Source organism: Taudactylus pleione, unplaced genomic scaffold, assembly GCF_031769625.1.
Source record: "Taudactylus pleione unplaced genomic scaffold, aTauple2 ptg000065l, whole genome shotgun sequence".
NCBI classification, from domain to species: domain Eukaryota; kingdom Metazoa; phylum Chordata; class Amphibia; order Anura; family Myobatrachidae; genus Taudactylus; species Taudactylus pleione.
The window spans coordinates 13,763,917-13,777,500 of record NW_028284467.1 but is presented as its reverse complement, the minus strand read 5'-3'; the positions used below and the strand labels follow the sequence as shown (position 1 = coordinate 13,777,500).

Sequence of the window (13,584 nt, the reverse complement as noted above, 5' to 3'; positions counted from 1 at the left end):
ATGTGTGCTCCCACGGGACGTACGCGCCTGAACAGAGCAAAAATGTAATTGCTCTGTCGGGCGCCGAGCACTGTCAGCCGCGGGTGCAAACACTTAAATTCCCACTATAAAATACAAGATTATACGGTTTGGATTTGCTCAATGATCCCAATCTGCAGCAGACTTGGAGCAGTTTGTATGTGTAATATTCCATTTTGAGCATAGTGGGGCTCATGTTGGATGCAAACACATTTTGTACCTTTTTATTTTTACCCGTAACTTGCACTTTTGTCTACTGCACATGCACACCAAAAAGCCTTATGCTGCTTTAGCCACTCTGACTGAGATGCATGCAGCTCCTTGTGAGAAGTGGTCCAGGAGGTAGGGTGGGAGAGGGCATGGTCATGCAAATTGCAACCCGTGGTAACCATGTGCATATGCGCCTGTTTTTTAGATGGATAATTTGCAGGTGTTTGAACCCTGGTGCAAGTTACAAGCTGGTAATGGTGACCTACAGCAATATTTGCTTGGCTGAATGCGTTTAAACTATGTGCTAATATTTTAGTAATATCATTGTTGGATATTATTTGCATGATTACAATGAAAAGAGCAATCACTCTGCAGTGATAAAACGTTTCCTAGACTTTTAAAGGGAAAATTGACTGACCTGTTCATTATGGGTACTCAGAAAAAAAAATGCATTAAATAAAAAAATCACTGGTATGTCTGAAGTCTGTTGTCCCCACACGCCTCCTCCCAGTATCAGTCAATGAGGAGAGCCAGAGGCGGAGCTGACCGGGAGGGCAGATGTGTCTGCCTTGCGCAGCACACTGCTGGAGGACTCAATCATGGCGGGCCTGGCACCATAGGTGCAGGGTGAGGTCCGGGCCCCATAGCAGTCGCACCTCCTGCACCAACGGTAGTTACACTAGTGCTAAAGAGGCTCTGATCACTTCAGAGGCCAGCGTTCCCAGTGATGCAGTGCACGGGTGAGGTCATGATGTCACCCGTGATGTGAGAAGCCTGATGGTTCTAGTTGGATCCAGTCAGTGGGAGCCCTGACAGTGTGGAGCCGGCAACGCGATGAGGTAAGTACTGGGGCACTACTTTAGGGGGCACTGCATAAGGGGCACTACTACAGGAAGCACTACATAATGTCCACTTCTACAGGGGTCATTGCATAATGGGCACTACTACAGGGGTCATTGCATAAGGGGCATTCAAAAATGATTGAAAACAAGGATTGTGAAAAGTTCCTGTATTAAAAAATTACAGCAAAGGTAAAAAGGTAAAAAAAAAAATTATATTGGGAAGATTATGTAAATTGTGTAATTTCATTGTGCTGGGCTCTCCCCCAGCGTGATTAAAAACAGGTGTGTGACACAAGGTCATGCTCCTGCAAATCTCATACCAAAGGCGTGCGCACAAAAATGGGGCATGGCCTTGTGACAGCTAGACCACTTTCCATTTTTGCACACGCGGGCTCTTTAACTTGACTAAAGGTATTTTTGGCTCTTTGCCTCTGACTGGTTGGCCACCCCTGCTCTAGGTTACTATGACAGCACCCATAGCATGATCACTAGAGGGGGCGTTAGGGGCAGAACTACCATGGTAGCAGGTGTCTGACCTCCTCTGGCTTCCTAAGTTCTAGTTCTTCACTGTTCTTTTTCCCACTTGCTACCTTTTTTATATAGGAGGAGTGCCATAACATATACATATTATAATGTTAATAAGAGGGAATAACATACACAGGGGTGTGATATTTTTAACTGCAAAAGAACAAATATAATGAAAGCTAAAAAGCAGGTAATTTCTGGTGCTGTATCTTTAAAAATAACGGACCTATTTGAAGACCCCTCCACTCCCAATAGCAGGCACAAGTACAAGTGGGTATAAGGTAATGGCAATTAAGGGTTCCATCATCGTATCCATTTACATTCACTTACTAACATTACAAAAAGGGCCAATAAAAATATGATCATTAACGTCTGTAAACAAGGGGCTGAACATAGACACCTGAGCGTCACGGTAATTATACTGTACATACATAGAGCACTTTTCATAACATGGGGCCTGATTCATCACTGATAGCAATTGCAACAGCGTTCTCAGATCGGCCGATGGTACTTACTGTGCATGCTTATGTACCGCAATGCGTGTGCGCCAGTCAGCATTGCGATCACGTACGCAGATACAAAGCCGTCGCAGAGTGAGTGACGGGACTTCAGCGTTTGGGGGTGGTGACGGGGAAGTGGTCGGAGAAACGTAGACATGCCTGACTGTTCAAATGCATTTTCCTGGGCGTGCATAAATTAGCCACTGCGACGGCATTTGCAGCTTTAGTACTCACTGCGTGCGACGAGACTTGCCATTTCTGAGACAGGTCAGACCTGCTGTAATTCTGCGTGAAAGTCCGATTTTACCAATGTATACGCAATACTGTGAGGTCTTACGGATGTGAGAAAGCTGTAGTGGGTGTTTCTATGCCAGGTGAGCGGTTGCAAACATTAGCATATTTTCGCAGCAGAACTGCGTAATCGCAACTGCATTCGTAGTAGCGATCAGTAATGAATCAGGCCCATAGAGCAGTGATTCCCAAACTTTCTTGTTTCACACCATCCCAAGCCAAGGGGACTATTCAGTTAGCGGTGAGGCTTTTTGGGAACCTCAAACGACAATAATACAATGTGGCTGATTCTGCAGGATAATCTCGCTCATTTTACTCGTATCCCATAGAGGTCATACTTGCCAACTTTTTCGTCTTTCTTCTATCTGGAAAAAGTCCGCAGGGCAGAGGACGCTGACTACTGATGGGGGAGGGGCTGGGCGCTTTGGGTCATTAGACCCTGAGCACCCGTAGCTTAATGCTGAGGCCAAATTACATGAATTTGATAGAATCGCACCATATTGGCCTCTCATTTTGCCACCCATTTCACTAGGAAGTGGGCGGGATGCAAGTGGGCCTCCAACCCTTCCTGAAGTACTGGGGACTAGCCAATAATTTGTGAGTCTCCTGGCGCTCTGAGAGAGTAGGTGAGTAGCGGTTAGGTTTTTTTCACATAATAACCTGCTGTGTGAACAGACAGAACTCCGCATAAATCACCATGTTTTTTTTTTATTTCTTGAGATTCTGAGCAAAAATTATTGATTTCAGAATTTATTTATTTTTTTATGTTCAGTGGTGTCGGGCACAGCGGAATTTCTGTTAGTCCGCGTCACTTCTGATCAGCAGCCACCAGCACTGTATAAATGGCTGCGTGCTGCCTTCCTAGGGCTAACGGGAAAAGCATAACCCGGCCTATAAACATGCTGACTCATTTGATTTGGGCCTAGAGCGCTCACAGCACCACACTGAGAGCATGCTATCGCATCCTAGAATGCAGCGGCACCTAGTTTGGAAATCACTGGTTTAGAGGATTATTACATGTCGCTTAATGTCAGTGTTGATGTATTATAGCCACAAAAAAGTGACATGTTGCTGTTTGAAAAAGCACAAGGGATTGCTAGACCACCACCGCTGTCCTCTATTTGCATGAAAAAATGTACTTTGTTTATTTGCTAAAACAGTTAGTAAGTATTGCAACTGATTTCCCAAGCAACGTGATGTGGAACGAGTACTGTATGAAAAGACTACAGCTGCAGTTCTATGCAGTGGCTAATACCTGTGAGCATACACAAGGCACCACATGGCGATACAGGCTTTTCTATGCTACAACTGCACATATACATTTGAAGGATAAAGAGTGCTGCTCATGGCAATGTGAGGAGCAACATGAACTATTAGATGGGGACTGGTGACGATCTGTGTAAGATGGGCAGAGTTGTTGACCGTTGTGAAATGTCAACTAATACTGATGGGGAAGCAAAAAACAGGTATATAAATAGGCTTATGGGCATATGGGTAGATATATGTGCAATTAGCGGGTAGGTACTGTAAATAAAGAAACTACAGCAGATTATCCATGTTTTATTTTCCCTAATAAATTATTTGCAGACATTTCACAGCGGCGATCGATCCCTCTTACCAGTAGGACAGTATCTGAAGAAAAAAAAATCAATAAATGCTTATTTTAATTAAGAGTATCTTTCCATTTCTAATCAACTGTTTATTTTATCATGGTCAAAAACTACCAAAACTTTTTTGCAACATCTTCTTTTAAATAGCTCACGTTGTTCTTATTTGCATGAAACCTTTAGAATGTCCGTGTCTGCTTCCCCTGAACGCTCTAAATAACCTCCACAGTTGAGATGAGAGCCCTATGACATCTTGACATTTCTGGTGGGTTACCATTTGCCAAGCTGAGGATACTTAAGTCTGCACATGTTCTGAAGCCAAGAGGGTTACGCTCAATGTCAGAGTCAAAAATAGCCTTCCATCTTGTTGCCCGTTGAGGTCAAAGTTCTGTGTAGAGTCCAGTTTCAAATGCCAAACAGAAATAGAAGTGATAACTTTGACATTTGCAATTAAAACTTTGTGAGTGTATCTGGATGTGCTTTTACCAATAGATAATTATACAGCATCATTTAGTGGACCGAGAGTGCAGACATGCTTCCATCTACACGTATGAGCAGGCATCTTATTACCATATGAAGGTCAACAATGCAGCTCAGATGTTCATAAGCTGAAGACATAATGCAGTTCAACAGTCATTATGTCGACACTGCATTTGCCTGGGCCACTTGTCGACACTGCATATGTCTGAGCCACGTTCCCGGCACCAGTATGTGGAGAACATCAAAATGCAAATTAAAGCATTGTAACGGCATCGCTCATATAACTGTAAGTGTGCTGAGAAAGCAGCATGTTTAAAGATATACTAGTGGCACTGTTAAACTAGTTATAAAAGTCGCATTTTCACATCAGCATAGTGGTGCCGGGAACCTGGCTCCAACATATGCAGTCTCGACACCGTTTGTGATCCAAAGTGTATTGGCCTCCTTAAGCAATTTCAAAACTTCTGGATCACATCAAAGGACCAATACGACCGAATAGCAATAATCCTTATCATAAAATGTAGAAATTCTAGGTATGTGATTGTCCTGTGGTTTAACCCTAGTGATCATGAATTTGATTGTAACGTGTTGCACAAGGATCACAGCTAGATGTTTCTGCGGAACTACTGTACTCTTCAAAACCTTTTGTTAGTCCAATATCCTCCATTAGTATCTACAGTTTCGTATATTCCATGGTCAGGGCATCTCTCACTTCACCCTAAGTAATTGTTTACTCCATTTGACAGCTTTGGGTCTTGTCTTCACCATCTCCCAGAGGGAAATTCCCTTTGAGACTAAATGGGGAACGGAGATGGGTGTGACTCTCAGTCAGAAGGATGTTCAGCAATTTCCCAAACCTTGCCCAAAATCTTGCAATGTGGTTGAATCAAAATAATATTTAGAAATCGTACTGTGTTCCCTCCAGGATCTGTGCCTTCTCCCCATTGACAGACTTGTGTTGGCGTAGGTGCTCTCAAAGTGGCACCTCTGCTCATACATTGTGATCTTGACCAAAATTATTTAGACTGTTGACTGAAGTTGATATTCATTTCTTGGAGATCTTATGACCCCATGGCGCTTGCAGCTGTTATAAACAAAGGGCCTGATTCAGAGTTGGGAATAGAGAGAGAGATCTCTCTAAACTGATCATCTTGGTGAAACCATGCTGCACTGCAGGTGGGACAGATTTAAAATGTGCAGAGAGATTTAGATTTGGGCGGAGTGTTTCCAAACTGACATCTAAATTGTAGAGTAATAATAAAGATGTGTAGTATTTGTGGGCTACATGGAAAAGCAGCCAGTATTTACCCGACATGTAAAAAAATGTATTTATTTACACCCCTTGCATTGCAATATGATTTGTTCAGGTTCACAGTTGAGAAAGATATCTCACTCTATTCCCAAGTCTGAATCAGGCCCAGAGTGTTGTATGTTTATAAAATGGAGCACACCATGGTTATCCTGATTAACCCGTCTAAGACGTTTAAGAAAGTATGGGACTCCTGGTTTATACACCACAATGCCAGAAAATTATCAAAGATCAACCCTCCATGTTTCATATATATTTGGGGGATCGATATGAATGACCGCCGGACGAGATCCCAGTGGTCGAAATCCCGACGCCGGCAGGCCGAACAGCAGAGATCCCGACGGAGGTGAGTAAACTACCTAACCCTCCCCCCCCCCAACCCTAATCCCCCTAACCCTTTAGGAGTGCCTAACCCTACCCTCCCCCTGGGGAGCCTAAACCTAACCCTCCTGGGGGTGGTGCCTAACCCTATCCCCCTTCCCCTAGCCTAACCCTCCCGGGGGGGTGCCTGCCCTAAACCTAAAGCGCCGCTATGAGAACGCGCGGACCGTATTTGCCTCGTTAGGTCCCGCATGGTACTAGATTCCGGCGTCGGTATTTCGACGCCTATCGATAATTTCTAGACGGCATTCTGCTGTCGGGATTGTGCCCGGTGGCCTTGCGGCCGCTGGTCACTTGACTACATTACATATTTGGCGCCCATGGCTGACAAGACAAAAAACTTCTATGCTGACAAATGCTTCCCGTGATTGGGCGTGCAATCATAGTTTCCTCGCCTTCCACTCCATTGCGCTCCCATAGTCTTAAACACCTTGACAGTATGTAGGCACTGTCCTTTTATACTCTTGGAAATCTTGTTTATTGTTGGTTCTGTTGTTTTTACTGTCTTCTTCATCAGTTGTATGACCTGTTATTTCTTTAAAGAAAAATAAAAAAGATTTTTTGATAGTAAAATCAGTATGCTGATTGCGGTATATTCAACCGGGCTTATTTCTAGATACAATTTACAAGCACATTTTCAGTAAAGCTATCAAGTAAATCCACATACTCTCTGGGCTATAATGGGGAATTAAGATTTTTTTTTTTTTAGCGTTCGTGTCCAAGATCCCCAAATGTTTCAGTAAAGCTGCATTACCACCTAGGACAATTTGATGCTGGAGACACTACCCAAGGTGGCTCCTCCATTTAACTGTTTTCCAGGATTTCTCTGTTTCTCCCACAGCCCCGGATGAAAACCAGGAGCAGGAAGTCCAATCACAAGCTGCACGTTCTCCGTGCACCCTTTCCCCATGCGTCATAAGTGAGAAACTAATAATTTAGTTGTCCCCCAAGGTTGATGCGTATTTTAAAATCCCCATCTGTTGGGTTGACGCCTAACAAACCTTGTTACATCTACGGAAATTTTACTGCACTTAAGCTTACTTTTATAATATAAAAACTCTGAGGTGTCTGGATGTTCATCTTTTTAACTTCGGAGCTAATGTTGGACAGGCTTCTTTAAGAATAAATAAATCTATTGTATTCCTTTTCATACAACTATTTAACATCATTTATATCTTCCATAGGGTGGTACAGTAATAGGAAGTGCTCGATGTCAGGATTTCCGGGCTCGAGAGGGGCGTCTTAAAGCAGCATGCAACTTAGTAAAAAGAGGGATTACCAACCTGTGTGTCATTGGTGGGGATGGCAGCTTGACTGGAGCCGATACCTTCAGGACAGAGTGGAGCGGACTTCTAGCTGATCTAGTTAAAGCAGGTAATATATGGCCCTGTAGCCTGACCCTCAACATTCAATGAAAACGCACCTTATTAGGCAAGGTTATTACATTTCAGCACCACTCCTTATCCTACCTAGTGTATTCCTTATGCTACATATGTAACACAAACCTACGTTTATTCTATTTCCCTTTTCAAACAACAAATAGACCCCTAAACCAATCTTGCTGTGTGAATGAATAATTCAGCCATACTAAAACATTTTCCCATTGCAGTCTGGCTGGACCAATGTACAATCTGTGAAATTTAGCCTTATGTGTCCAGCTCTTATTTATCTATAGATTGGGTGTTTTTAAGCAGGACCCTCTTACCTCTTACTCTTCTTAATGATCTTATTTGATTACTCCTGGATTATGCTGGTGCTATGCATAAATAAATGTTAATGACAGAAGAATAAAAATACTAGTGAGTAATAACATCAGTGTAAAAAGAAAAGACAAAAAATTGCCTTACAGTGCAATAAAAAAATCCTAAAAGTGTGGTGCAAAATATCTGCAAGTGCTCTGCATATCATTAGTTGCTTCAAAATTGATCTTAACTGACTGGTCTTTTGGTCCTTCCTAATATAAGAAAACATTTTCCAGTACAGAAGGTGTAAAGGACCTAAAGACCATTCAGAAGAAGCAAATGTTAAAGCACTTGTAATATACAGAATGATTGCTCGCATTACACTCTTTGTACAATGTATATTTAGCACTAGGAGGCTGCTATTTTCCATTTGATTGTTTTCAGAAATGTTACTATTTTTAATGTCTTTTCAAGCATTATTGTCAACTGTACATACAAATAAGAGTGACATATATATAGAGCGGTAAATACCTGATAAATGAAATGGTGAAATGTAATTGTATTGACAGCTCAATAAAATGTAGCGCTACCTCTCAACAATTTCAAATCATTAAGGCGCATATCCACTACAAGATAAATTGGACGATTTGAATGATAACGATATCGTTATCGTTCATCATCTGCAATATTGTGCAGTGGATATGCCGTCAACGACCAGCAATGCGCGTTCCCGCTGGTCATTGACGCCGTCGCTCATCACCCGAACTTGCTGTCTAACCTGACGATATCTTAGGGGAAGGGGGCCTGAACTGCACACCCTAGCTCTTTCTAATGGGATGTGCTATCTAGCTGAGACTTAATACTCCAATATAGATAAAAAGAGAGACCAGATGCACCATACAACCATTAATAATTATACATCATATACAAGGTTTTTGGCATAAATTTAGCCAAAGTTATGACCTTACCCACCAACATCAAGGTAACCTCATCTGGTAAGTCCCTAACACTATGGGGGTTCATGTATGGGGCGTGGGGCACCCCCAAACCATCCCAGTCAATATTGTCAGGTTGTGCAGGTTCGGGGATGAGGGAGGGTGCCCACACTGAACGATATATCGTTCTGTTTGGGCTCAATGTCCACTGCACAATATAATGAACGATAACGATGTTGTATTCGTTCATTAATCATGTAGTGGATATGTGGCTTTAGACAGGATACTGCTAGTTCCTGTCAATATAGGGGCAATGATCGCATCACGTTAGAAGCACTATGCTGCCCCTAACCCCCAGCAAAACACCCAGAGGCACCTTCTCACCAATGTGACCGGGGACACACCCAGTGGTGGAACCTCATTCCCATTGCCAGGAGGCAAGATTCCTCGCTCCTGCTTTTTACCTGCTCCTAGATATCTGTTCCTGACCTGGATCCCTAGGCTGCGGTCATGGTACTGTACTGTAGATCTGGCTTTTTTCCACTGTGACTGTTAATAGGTAAATAATCTATTGTTATGCAAATACACAGATAACTAGAAACATTTCTTTTGCTGCATGTAAAGGGACATACAACATAATTTGTACACAGCGGGCTTGACTCTGAGCCGCTGTAGCCATATTTAGTACCATATGCTAATGTGGCTATCTGCGCGGCTTCATGTGTATAACCACACCTCCCAGTGTTTTTCAGTCCACAGCCGCAACAGTCATTCATATCGGCACTCATACCTATACCATGCTGGGTGCAAGGGATCCATCTGAAACAAATATCCCATTGCCATACATAGACCTCAGAGTAGCACTGGTGTGGTATAATAAATAGACAGTTAAAAGGTTGACAATGTCTAGATAGACATCAGATGTTAGGCATGCCATAGGTCGTCAGGGAGAAAAGGTTGACAGGTACAAATGGTCGACTGTGTCAAAAGGTCCAAACAAAAATGGTCGACACATTTTTTTTTTTAAATAGTTTTTTTTCCTAGCTGTAATCTTCACCCTAACCCTCCCTCTTTGTGGCTGACCCTAACCGTCCCTTCTAATGCCTAACCTTAACCCTCCGGCAAGTGCCTAATCCTAACCCTTTCTCCAGGTGCCTAACCTTAACCCTCCGGCAAGTGCCTAATCCTAACCCTTTCTCCAGGTGCCTAACCCTAACCATCATGGTAAGTGCCTAACCTTCCAGTAAGTACCTAACCCTAAAATGTGTGTTGACCATTTCCGTGTCAACCATTTGTGTCCGTCGACCTTCTTACATGCTGACCTTTATTGTGTCGACCTTTTGTACCGGTCAACTTATTACCTGTCTAGCATCTAGTGTCTATCTAGACATTGTCGACCTTTTAACTGTCTTTATATAGTCCGGATACCAAGTAACACTGGAGGTCTGGCTGCACACCCATGACACCAGAGCCGGCCCTAAGCATAGGCATTCTAAGCAAATGCCTAGGGTATCTAGAATACCTTAAAGCTGGCCACACACATAGCGATATTTTACCCGATCTGGCCGATTCTGACACATTGGAACTACAGATCGTGTAAAATATGGCCAAATCCTGAGTAAATCGTGATACCTCACTCGCAATCACGAGGCGATGCGCGTCCCCGCTGGTCGCACATCGCATCTTCAGATCTGCCGTGCAGTAGGGCAGATCTGACAATCTAGGACACGATGCACTGTGAAAGTCTGGATGCAGGAGAGATCGTTTGAAGATTGGACACCAAATCGTGTGCAGATCATGTGGAGATCGTGTGCAGAGCTGCCGGGGAGAGTTTCAAGGGAAAATCGTACACAAATCGTACACATCGGCTGATCGTGTGCAGATCACCATGTGTGTGGCCAGCTTTAGGGCATCCCACAGCTCTGCGCTATAGTGACGTCGCCGCTGTATATACAGTATGTGTGTGTATATGTATGTATATATAGGTATAATGTATGTGTGTGTGTATATATATGTTATTGGTGGTGAGATAATCTGCTAGGAGGCACCAGCCAAGATCTTGCCTAGGGCAACAAATTGGCTAGGGCCAGCTCTGCATGTCACTTATAACTAAACTGTTTTATTGTGTATGTTCACAAGGTAGCTGTCTAGTTGCAACTCGGAAACTTCTTTTTCACAGAGATGGTCGTCTGAGACCCAGTCGTGGTTGTACCCTCTGGCAGGGTGCATATGCATGGAGCGGCACGTGCGCAGTTTGCAGACAAACACTAGAGGTGTCAGAGAGACTTGGGTGCCACTCATAGGTCCAGTTATGTTCACAATATTTAGGCCCGTATTCAATTTGAGGCGAAAAGTCCAGACTTTTCGCCTGCTGGACTTTTCGCCTGTTTTCCAGGTGGAAGAAGTATTGCGCGCGTGCCCGCTATTGCCCGCATTCAATTCCAAAGTAGGCGAAACTTGGATCAGCGAAAAAATACGAGATTTTTTGGGAAATAATTGTAGGACCCCCCTAAAGATGTCCAGACCTGGGGATCACTATGGGTACCCCTGTTTTTGCCTGCAGAAGAAAGTCCGGGTTTTTAAATAGCGGCGGCAGGTGCTTTTTTCCTAACTTTGAAGTAGTGATGCAGAAGAGCACTTAGTTTTGTTTTTTTTCGTTTTTAAAAGTGGTCCCATCAAGTTTGGGGTACTTGAAAATGGGTACTAGCATATTTTTAAGTCCCTAAACGAATTTTTTTTAAAATTTGCAAAAATGCACCTGCCGCTACTCTGTGCAATGAAGAAAACACCTGCCGCATATAAGGAAACCCCTGTGGATTTAATTTGTCTATTTTAGAAGTGGTTTTTATTTTTATATTTTTTTCACCCCCCCAAAAAAAATATTATTTTTGGGGTGTCCCGATTTTTTTATTTTTGCATATTTCGTTTTAAGGGGCCATTCCCAAAGGTGCAGACAATTTTTTTTAAGCCTGCACCCCTAAACCCCAAATCTGCACTTTTTTTCACCTAGTGTAGGCTTTTTAAATAGATGCGGCAGGTGGTTATTTTTCCCGACATTGAAGAAGTGATGCAGAAGATCACTTAGGTTTTTTTTTTTCGTTTTTAAAAGTGGTCCCATCAAATTTGGGGTACATGAAAATGTAGGTAAGCATATTTTTAAGTCCCTAAAGATAATTTTAAAAATTCTTCAAAAATGTAGCTGCCACTACTCTGTGCAATGAAAAAAACAACTATCACATACTTGGGGACCCCAACAGAATTAATTTTGTTAGTTTGGCATTTTGTTTCCCTATTTTATTTTTTTTCACCCCAAAGTTTTTACAAATTTTTTTTGGGATGTCCCGATTTTTTTTTTTAATAATTTTTTTTTTGCACATTTCGTTTTAAGGGGGCATTCCCAATGGTGCAGGCTATTTTTTTAAGCCTGCACCTCTAAATCCCAAATCTGCACTTTTTTTCACCTGCTATAGGTAATTGAAAAATGTTCCCTGTTTTTTTAAAATGACCCTTCACCCCATTTACGAAAAAAAACGTGAATCTTCGGGAAATATGCCTGGGACCCCCCTAAAGATGTCTAGACATGGGGGATCACTTTGGGTACCCCCATTTTTGCCTGCTGAAGGAAGTCGAGGTTTGTAATAGCCGCGCAAGGTGCAATTTTGCGACTATGATGAAGTGGTAAAGAATAGCACTTAGATTTTTTTGGGGGGGTGAAATAACTATTCCTATCAAATTTGGTGTACATGAAAATGGGAGTAAACATTATTTTTAAGGCCCTAAAGTTATCTTTAAAAATCTGCAAAATTGCACCTGCCTGTTGTCCCCGCAATGAAGAAAACACCTGCCGCATACATGGGGACCCGACCTGAATGAATTCATTTGGCACTTTGTGCCATTATATATATTTATTTTTACCCCCAAAATTAAACATAATTTTTTTGGGGTGTCCCGAATATTTGTAAACTTTTTTTGACACAGTTTACCTTTAGGGGACTGTCTTAAGGCTGCACGAGGGTTTCCACAATGTTGTACCCCAAAACCGCAATTTTGCACTTTTTTCCGCCTGCTATTTATAGGTGAAACTTTTTTGCCTATTACATTGCATTGACTTTCCGCCTAGGCGAAAAGTCTTAACAATTGAATACGGAGGAAACTCAGAACAGGTGAAAATGACGTCATTTTAATTCAATTCATCAAGAAATCTATTCTGTATCCCAACATGTATTTAAATCCGTCTGTTTCTTTAGGAAAGATCTCATCTGAAGAAGCTAGCAAGTCAAGTTTTCTCAATATCGTTGGATTGGTCGGCTCCATTGACAATGACTTCTGTGGAACAGATATGACAATTGGAACCGATTCTGCCCTTCACAGGATAATGGAGATAGTGGATGCAATTACAACAACAGCACAGAGGTTATTTTATGTTATATTGCGTGTTTTTGTCTCCTATTGGTTAATTGGAAATTACTTTAGAAAGATTTGAGACAACACGGGAGGTTTATTTAATAAGAAAAGAATAGTGAAAATAAATATTTTTCATATATGATGCTGTAAACTTTACAAAACAGCTAATATTTGTTTTATAATATCTGTAAAATATTTTTATTTACAATAATTGGTGCTTTTGTAATATTTTTTCTTTAACCTTGAGCAGGGGCGTATTAAGAGAGGGGGAGCCCGTGTGCAGTCTCTGTTCGTTGCCCCCTCTGCTCTACCGGCAGCCAGCAGTGCCCTGAGCATAGCAGACTCCGGGCACTAGAGTAGACTCTAGCACTATGCTAGAGTCTACTGCTCAGGTCACCGG

The 13,584-nt window shown here is 42.4% G+C and overlaps 1 protein-coding gene across 3 annotated transcripts in view; it reads left to right on the top strand.

Annotated features, from left to right (window-relative positions):
- The window catches only part of PFKM (phosphofructokinase, muscle), a 95,063-nt gene that overhangs the window by 38,532 nt on the left and 42,947 nt on the right, over positions 1-13,584 (top strand). For all 3 annotated transcript variants that reach the window (XM_088465950.1, XM_088465949.1, XM_088465948.1), the window contains exons 6-7: positions 7,348-7,537; positions 13,028-13,193. In XM_088465950.1, coding sequence (XP_088322076.1) covers positions 7,348-7,537; positions 13,028-13,193 — 356 coding nt within the window. The remainder of the gene's footprint in view (positions 1-7,347; positions 7,538-13,027; positions 13,194-13,584) is intronic.